We start from the raw sequence: 9,841 nt of genomic DNA, 5'->3' as shown, positions 1-9,841 counted from the left end.
ACGCGCGTCATAGAGATAAGTCCAAAATACCCTTATCCTGGCCGGCTTATAAATAGATTTCTCCAGAACCCTCATTTTCTATCTTCAGCCTCCAATCCTTGGCATTCTCTCTCTCCGGCGGCGACTCCGACGAACAACCGCGCGACCTCAACCAACCAGAACCCTTCTCCGGCGCTAACTTCAAGTCCCCGGCTCGTATCTCCACCTTCCTCAAGACAATGGCCATCAACTTCGACGTCCCCGCGGTTCGCTCCACTTCCATTACCTTTTACTTTGATCTTTTTGCAAATTTATTCAGTTGGTCATTTTTCTTTTCTTCTGTCTTCTGGATTCCATAACCTTAGGAACTGCGCAACAAATTAGTTATCCCAACCGATCAGCCACACGTCCAATGCCTTGGACCAATGGGCAACCCAGATCCAACCGATCTGATCAACGCAGAGGTTAACAGAATCCCCTTTAGAGCCCAAAATTTCTCTCTGAACTTGTGGAAAGACACATTCCGATCTTGGCCCAAAACCACCAAAGGGTGGAAAGATTGGTATTTGAGGGTCAATAGATCGATGCAAGTATACTGGGCAGAGCGAAAGTTAGACCAATGTATCAGGCTCTCTATTGCCGATATGCAGAAAAATGAATCAATGATAATTGCAGCTGCTTATTTCTGGTCAGATACGACCAATACTTTTATGTTTGGACATGGCCCAGCTACCCCTACCCTTGCCGATGTCCACATGCTTACTGGCTTGGACATCTCAACTGCCGATGAAGGCTCCATCTATGGTAGAAAGCCTGAATATAGAGTGAATACCCGTAACATCGGCGGTTGGACAGGATATATTCAAGAATACCAGAAAACCGGGACACCTAGCCAGAGGGAACATGCCACATTCCTGAATATGTGGTTAGAAAAATTTATCTTCTGTGGTCGATCAGTAGGACCAACCAACGCCTTCCTCCCTGCAGCTGAACTTCTGGCTAATGGCGTAAGGTTTCCTCTTGGCCGATACCTTCTGAGCTCTACTTATCATCTTCTTCACCAAGTGTCTCAGAAACTCCTGCTTGGCGAACCCATCGGCAACCTGGGAGGCCCGTGGTGGTTCATCAACATGTGGCTGAATGCCCATATGCACAAACGTTTGCAATGGGACTTTTTTGCTCAACAATTCCCACGAGAAATTGCTGAAGATTACGTGCTCGGGGATGATGAATCGGCAACACGCTCACCCCTCAATTTTGGTGAAGCCATAATTGTCCTTCCTGGAACAGAAGCCAACGAAGACCAAATCGGCAGATTCTTTCAAAGCTTCTATAATGGCCTTTCTCGTGATCATAGGGCCTGGGTGCCTTATATCGACGAAGAAAACAGATTCCCCCTTCTTTTCAACTTTGCCGATGACACTCTGAATCAAGATAATGAGCTCATGATGGCTATCATCACTCCCAGGGCAATTCCAGTAAACACATTCGGCAGCGGGAAAAACACCAACATTACATATGAATTTTACAACCCATCGGCAGTATCCCGCCAATTGGCTTTTGGGCAACTGCCAATCAAACTCTGCTTTGCCGATGTGATCAAACCCAGGGAAACAATCACCTGCGGAACAGACTGGAACAAGGTAGTACAACTTTCTCCTGATGCCGATACCACAGATGTTGATATATCTACCTGGACACCAATATCTTTCATCACCGAGTCATACAAGCAATGGTGGCGAGAGTGGAAAGAGCAACTGTTCGCGACTTCTGCTCACACATATCGGCACATGATCGATTCTGAATATGCTATCCCTGACGATGCGGTAAGTTTCTTTGAACTCCCTTCTGCTTTTCCTTTCATTTATCAATAACTGACTCCCTTGTAACAGGTTAACCACCCAGCACCATCGGTGAGCAAAAGTGGGAAACCCTTCAACCTCCGGCCTATTTCCCCAACATCGCCGATCGGCTACAACGCTCCCACCTTAGCCGCTTTGACCCACCAGAAGATTCGTACCAAGACCATCACTTCTAAGTCAAAATTGGCTATATCCAGGGCTACTCCATCGGCCGCTGCTACAACCTTGGTCAAAGCCTTTAAGGTAACAACCTTGTTTATTTTCACTTATGCCAATCACAAACTATATTAACCTTAATCATCAGGGGGTAAGAGCTGCTACTGGATCATCATCGGCAATTCCGCCGATATCAAGCACCACTCCTTCAGAGGTAGCTTCTTGACTTTACATTTTATCTGTTAAATATCATATCTCACACTTGTGTTACAGCAACAATTGGGTACATCAGCAAACGTACCAGATGCCCAAGCTTCACAACCAACAAGTGTCGATGCCCCCCAGCCGATCGTTGCCGATGTCCAAGCAAAGCGCAAAGCTTCAACAGATACTGAAGCACAGCCAAAACGACAAAGGTCTATGCCGATCCCTACATCTGCCCCAATGTCATCGGTCATCACACCTCAAGAGCCTACCACCGATGAAGTCACAGAGGATATCCCATCGGCAAGCTCAGCCGATCCACACGACATACTCCAGGTTGCTTCCTCCAGTCAAGCACAGGAAATTGCCTTGAAACAGGTAAACCGATCAACCTATCTGATTTTACAATACTCATACTTACCCCTGATTGATCTCCTTGTCTTTCTTTCAGGAACAAGATTCCCCGAACAGCCTATTTTCCTTTGCCATTGACATTTCTGACGACGATGGAGAGGAGACAAGTTCTTCCCTTGCACTGGGAACAATATCGGCAGAAACTAAATCCAAGTTGGAAACCCTCCTGAACTTGCTACAGCAAAGTATCGCCCAACTGGTAGATGATTCGGACCCCGCAAAGGCAATTTTCAAAACAATTCGCGGCCAGGTCCCTGCCGATGTTGAAGAAATACTCTTCCCAGCAGCTCACTTAGAAAGTCATCAACTGCAATATCAACGGGCTGCTCAGCGCATTGCCGATAGAGCAGCTCAAGCTCAACTTAAAGAGGAGATGCTACAACTGAAACAAATCGCTGATGAAAAGCACAAGGGCATCGTCAACTTGCAGACTTCGGGTGCTGCACTTAAGCAGAAAATCTTGGATCTATCGGCAAGGAAGGCAGCTCTATTGGCCGAATTGAAAGAAATCGATGCAGCCTTAACTCATGCTCAACAAGAAGAAAGCCAGCTACCCAATGCCGTCAAAGCCCTTCAGCAAGAAAGAGATATCCAAGCTCGCAAAGCTTTAGCCATGAAGAAGAAACTCAAGCCTGTGGAAGGTGCTGCCGATGACGATATCAAAGAAATGGAAGAAGCTGACCAGATTCGCCTGCGTGCGATATTAGCTATCCAATCCTTGCTGAACGTGTAATCTTATTTATTGTATCGGCACTTTATGAGACATTGATACCCTTGCATAATTCTAGCCGATAGTACTGTTATCGGCACTTATACTTTTATGCATCTGTCCAGATACTAGGGTAATATTTCTTTAAATATTTTCCATTTAACGCTCTGGGAAACACAACCCCTTCGAGGGTTTCTAAAATATATGCATTACCAGGAATAGACTGACTTATCCGATATGGACCTTCCCAATTAGGAGACCACTTTCCAAACTTTGAACTTTTAGTCCCAATCGGTAAAATCAATTTCTAGACCAGATCTCCATCGGCAAACTCTTTTACTTTCACCTTCTTGTCATACCATCTAGCTACTCTTTTCTTATTTTCTTCAATACTAACTAAAGCCCTTAACCGATGACCTGCCACATCTTCCAACTCATCTTTCATAAGAGTATTATACTCATCGGCTGTTAGCTGATTTTGAGAACGTATTCGTCTAGAGCCAACCTTAATTTCCCAAGGCAACACTGCATCGTGTCCATATACTAACTGATAAGGCGTTACTTTGGTTGCACCATGGCATGACATCCGATATGACCACAAGGCTTCATTTAATACTGTATGCCACCTCCTAGGATTTTCTTCAATTTTGCGCTTAATAAGTTTGATGATCCCTTTGTTAGAAGCCTCAGCTTGACCATTAGCTTGAGCATAATATGGAGAAGAATTTAAAATTTTAATTCCCATACCTACAGCAAACTCATCAAATTCCCCTGATGTAAACATAGTACCCTAATCGGTAGTGATAGTCTGAGGAATACCAAATCGGTAAACAATATGCTCTTTCACAAAATCAATCATATTGACCGATGTCACCTTCTTTAAAGGAATTGCCTCAACCCACTTTGTGAAATAATCGGTAGCAACCAGAATAAATTTATGTCCTTTACTCGATGGCGGATAGATCTGACCAATGAGATCAATAGCCCATCCCCGGAACGGCCATGGTTTGATTATAGGATTCATAGCCGATGCAGGCGCTCTTTGAATATTACCAAACTTTTGACACCCCTGGCATCCCTTAAAATATTTAAAACAATCTTCAAGAATGGTCGGCCAATAGTACCCATTCCTTCTGATCATCCATTTCATCTTGAAAGCCGATTGATGTGCCCCACATACTCCTTCATGAATTTCACCCATCAAGCTTTTCGATTCATCATTGCTAACACATCTGAGTAAAACTCCATCTATAGTTCGATAATATAATTCATCATCGAGGAGCACATATTTGGTAGCTTGGAACCTTATACGTCTCTCGACCTTTCTACATGGATCCTTTAAATAATCGACAATCTCTTTCCTCCAGTCATCGGTATCAACTGCCGATGTTAGCACTTCCTGAATAGGCTGATACCCTGAAGCATGCTGAGCTAGTCGATTAGCTTCCTCATTATGCAATCGAGAGATATGTTCAAGACGAAAATCTCTAAATCCTTTCAACAATTGCAAACATCTTTCATAATACGGAATCAAAGCTTCACTTCGGCATTCATAAATTCCATCTAATTGATTTATAACTAGCATAGAATCGCCAAAGATTTCAACAACATCGGCACGTATCTCCTTCAGCAATTCTAACCCCTTTATCAAGGCTTGGTATTCAGCTTGATTATTTGTCGCTGTAGCAACAATCGGCAATGAAAACTCATACTTCTTTCCTTGAGGTGAAATTAACACAATGCCGATACCTGCTCCTTCACCACATGTGGATCCATCGAAGAAAAGTGTCCAGGGAGCAATCCCCAAAGAATCCACCGTATTACAATGCTGAGTGACAAAATCAGCCATCACTTGCCCTTTAACTGCCTTAGTTGATTTGTAGCGTAACTCAAATTCTGATAATGCTAAAATCCATTTGCCGATTCTACCACTTAATATCGGCATCGACAGCATATACTTGACCACATCGTCTTTGCATATGACCATACACTCGGCAGATAACAAATAATGCCTTAATTTGACACAAGAAAAGTATAAGCACAGACACAATTTCTCGATAGCCGAATACCTCGTCTCAGCATCCACTAATCTTCTGCTCAAATAATAAACAACACGCTCCTTCCCTTCAAATTCTTGAATAAGAGCTGAACCGATAACTGTATCATCAGCTGACAAATACAACCTGAAAGGCTTCCCATGTTGAGGTGGAACTAGCACTGGAGGATTTGATAAATATTTCTTAATTTCATCAAGGGCTAATTGCTGTTCAACTCCCCATACAAATTCCTGATCAGCTTTTAATTTAAGCAGTGGGCTGAAAGCCTTGATCTTACCCGACAGATTAGATATGAATCTTCTAATGAAATTAATCTTACCGATCAAAGATTGCAATTCAGTCTTATTGGCAGGAGCAATCACCTTGTTAATTGCATCAATAGACTTCCCACTGATTTCAATGCCCCGTTGATGCACCATAAAACCCAAGAATTGTCCTGCCGATACACCGAATGCACATTTATTAGGATTCATCTTCAATCCATGCCTCCTTGTGCACTCCAGTATCTTTCGTAGATCGGCTAAATGTGCTGTGATATCCCCAGACTTAATCACTACATCATCAATGTAGATCTCCACTAATGTGCCGATGTACTCATGAAAAATAAAGTTCATAGCCCTTTGATAAGTAGCACCGGCATTTTTCAAACCAAACGTCATGACTATCCACTCGAACAACCCCACATGTCCTGGACATCTGAAAGCAGTCTTGGGAATATCCTCCTCAGCCATGAATATTTGATTGTAACCTGCATTACCATCCATGAAGCTAATAATTTGATGTCCAGCCGCAGCATCAATCAACAAATCAGCAATCGGCATTGGATAGCCATCCATCGGTGTGGCTTTGTTGAGATTCCTGAAATCAATACAAACACGAAGTTTTCCATTTTTCTTATAAACAGGAACCACATTAGAGATCCACTCTGCGTATCGACATTGCCGAATAAACTTTGCTTCAATTAACTTAGTTATTTCGGCCTTAATATCAGGAAGTACATTAGGGTTGCATCGGCGCGCTGGCTGCTGATGTGGCCGAAATCCAGATTTAATAGGTAACCGATGTTCAACTATCGATCGGTCTAACCCAGGCATCTCAGTATAATCCCAAGCAAAACAATCTTTATATTCTTTTAACAAATCTGTTATTCGCTGCTTACACTTAGAATCTAACTTAGCACTAATAAAAGTAGGCCTCGACCTATCACCATCACCGATATCTACTTCTACTAAATCATCTGCCGATGTGAACCCTTGGCCTAATTTTCCGTCATCGGCAAACCCATCCATTAAAACTCCTCTTCAGAACCGACTGCTTGGATCGGTGGAATCTCATAATCAGCAACTCTAAGGAACTCTTTTTCCCAAGCTTCTCCTGATATGCATTTGGTTCGCTCATAAGTATCTGATTCTGCCGATGCGATGATATAAGAAGAATCACCAGTGACGACCTCAATCTTATCCCCAATCCACTGTACGAGGCATTGATGCATTGTAGAAGGAACACAACAATTAGCATGAATCCAATCCCTCCCTAGAAGCAGATTATATGCACCCTTGCCGTTGATAACAAAGAACGTCGTTGGCAAGGTTTTGCTGCCGATGGTCAATTCAACGCACACTGCCCCTTTAGCCGGTGACACATTGCCTTCAAAATCTTTCAACATCATATCGGTTTTGGTCAAGTCTTGCTCTCCCCTACCAAGTTTCCGATACATCACATAAGGCATAATATTAATCGCAGCTCCTCCATCAATAAGTACCTTAGACACAGGCTGCCCATCAACTCTGCCCTTCACAAATAAAGCCTTAAGATGCTGTCTCTCGTCATCGGTAGGTTTCTCAAAAACAGCCATCATTGGATCTAGCGTTAGCTGAGCTACTTGATCAGAGAAAACAACTTCTTCCTCATTATCAGATATTGCCAGAAACTCCATCGGCAACATGAATACCATATTAACATCTGCCGATGGACCCTTATTTTTGTGTTTTACTTGCCACTGCTGATGACCAGGCCTTTCATTGGAGGAATTTTCCTCCTGGTATAAATCCTCCTGACGCTCACGTTGCATCCTCCTTCTCTGCGTCTTTGTCAGACCCTCTGGGCACCATCGAGGAAACTTGGTTTTCCAAACCGGCTGATAACAAGTCCTAGTTAGTTCTACGCGACGTATATTAGGGTCCCTGTAGAATATCTCCTCATCGGGAACTCTTGCGTTTGCCATCTCCTCAAGCTCCTCTTGATTTCTTAGAAAATATCCAGCGCGTTTACCAAGCCTCTCATGTACACTAAGTCTGCCCCCCAGCCGATCATGCACTGATGCTCTGCCTCTGATCGGCTCGTTGATAGACAAACCCTGATTTACACGTTGAAACCTCCTTTCTGAACGATTGACTCCGTAATAACCATTACACTCAGGGCAATTTTCAACAGTTGGCAATTTAATACCTTCTTCCCAGCAATGGATGAAGAACGGACATCTCCAATGATCTTTATGTCGATTCCACTCTTCCTGACGTCTCATTTCTTGCTGTTGCCGATATCGGTCATTACGTTGATGCCAACCCTCCTGCTGCCTTCGATGAGTAATCACAATGCCAGGTCGAGGAGGTTTTTTGGAACTACTGCTTTCTCCTAGCAAACCCTTACTTTTTGCATCATCGGTAGTTATCCGATGTTGGGGGTCTACTGACGCATTTTTCTCAGCAGCCTCTGACGTCAACACCTTGGTCTTTCCTTTGGCATCCAACGTATTTGCTGGAAAAGGATGTTGATCAATTTTCATCGGCTTCTGGGTCTTGGAAATACCAAACTTAATTCTCCCAGATTCAATAGCCGATTGTAACTGTTGCCTAAATACCTTGCACTCATTTGTACTGTGTGAAGTTGCATTGTGCCATTTGCAGTACAAAATCTTCTTCAACTCTTCTGCCGATGGGATCACGTGATTAGGTGACAGCTTAATTTGGCCCTCTTGAAGCAGAAGATCAAATATTTTATCGGCCTTGGTGATATCAAAGGTAAACTTTTCTGGCTCTTTTTGACCAAAGGGACATGATATCGGCTTTTTATTCTTAACCCACTCAGCTAAGCCGATAACTGGTTCTTCATCAGAGTCAGAATCTCCTACTTCTTCAACAAATGATACCTTTTTACTCCAGTTCTTTTTAGGTTCAAAAACCCTAGTATCTTGATCAGAGATCCTTTGCACAAGATGACTGAGGCTTTCAAATTCCTGAGAAGCATATCTGTCCTTAAGATGTGGCAATAACCCTTGGAAAGCCAAATCGGCAAGCTGCCGATCATCCAGCACCAGGCTGTAGCACTTATTTTTTACATCTCGTAGCCTTTGTACAAAGCTCTCTACCGATTCATCATTACGCTGTCTCAATTTTACTAAATCGGTAAGCTTCTTTTCATGGATTCCAGCAAAGAAATACTTATGGAATTGTTTTTCTAGATCAACCCAAGTAATAATAGAATTTGGTGGCAATGAAATGAACCATGTAAATGCTGATCCAGACAAAGATGACGAAAATAAACGAACTCTTAATTCATCTCTGTTAGCTGCCTCTCCACATTGAATAATGAAGCGATTGACATGTTCCATTGTTGATGTATCATCTTGCCCAGAGAATTTAGTGAAATCTGGTACCTTGTACCGATTTGGGAGAGGAATTAAATCGTATGCAGGAGGGTATGGAGTCCGATAAGAATAAGTATTGACCTTGGGTTTTATCCCAAACTGATCCTTCATAATCTCTGCTATCTTATCGGCCCAAAAAGCATCAGCCTCCTGCTGACGAACTGGTTGAATTTCTACAGGAGGTGCCTGCTGACATCCCTCCACATATCTTTGTGGCCCACGATCTCCAGCAATCGGCATATTTGCCGTTACTTGTGGTCCATTGACCTGTTGGAAAGGATTCATCGGCTGGGCTGCCGATGCTTGATTCTGGAGACCAGCTTGTATATGACCTTGTTGAATCCCTGCAACCTGCTGATTTCGCTGAACTGTATGTTGAACAGGTAACTGTCCTGACCAATCATTATTAGAACTCATCGGTACAAAACCTACCGATGGCTGGTAATTTGCTGATATTGTTGGATAATTATAACTGGTTTGAGGCATGAACTGAACCCCAGTTTGACTCAAAGCAGGGGCTTTCTGCTGCATCGGCAGTACGCTCGCCGATGGACTTGAATTGAATGTTTGAATCATAGGCATCTGGAAACCTCCTGGAGTTGGTTGTACAGAAGTAGTCGCGGCATATTGAGGCACTTGAGTCATCGGCGAAACGACCGATGATATAGGCGCTCTTCCTGCTGCATCAAATACTTGAGGTAATCTAGGATTGAAAGCAGATGACTCTGGAGGCATGCCATATCCCCACCAATTAGTAGGAATCTGGTTATTCTGAGACACAGGGCCTGACATAGCTGATGCCGATAGATCTGTA

General features: G+C 43.3%; 1 protein-coding gene across 1 annotated transcript; it reads left to right on the top strand.

Moving 5' to 3' along the window:
• Window positions 1–1,677: 1,677 nt before the first annotated feature.
• On the top strand, window positions 1,678–9,414 carry LOC136549027 (secreted protein CSS1-like). The gene is made up of 6 exons (XM_066540342.1): window positions 1,678–1,805; window positions 1,872–2,084; window positions 2,146–2,211; window positions 2,271–2,579; window positions 2,653–2,795; window positions 9,411–9,414. Exons 1-6 carry the CDS (start codon window positions 1,770–1,772, stop codon window positions 9,412–9,414), a joined length of 771 nt encoding a protein of 256 aa, XP_066396439.1. The 5' UTR covers window positions 1,678–1,769.
• The last annotated feature ends 427 nt before the right edge of the window (window positions 9,415–9,841 follow it).

This window comes from Miscanthus floridulus, chromosome 4 (assembly GCF_019320115.1).
Source record: "Miscanthus floridulus cultivar M001 chromosome 4, ASM1932011v1, whole genome shotgun sequence".
Lineage (NCBI taxonomy): Eukaryota > Viridiplantae > Streptophyta > Magnoliopsida > Poales > Poaceae > Miscanthus > Miscanthus floridulus.
This window is presented reverse-complemented; position numbering and strand designations above follow the sequence as displayed.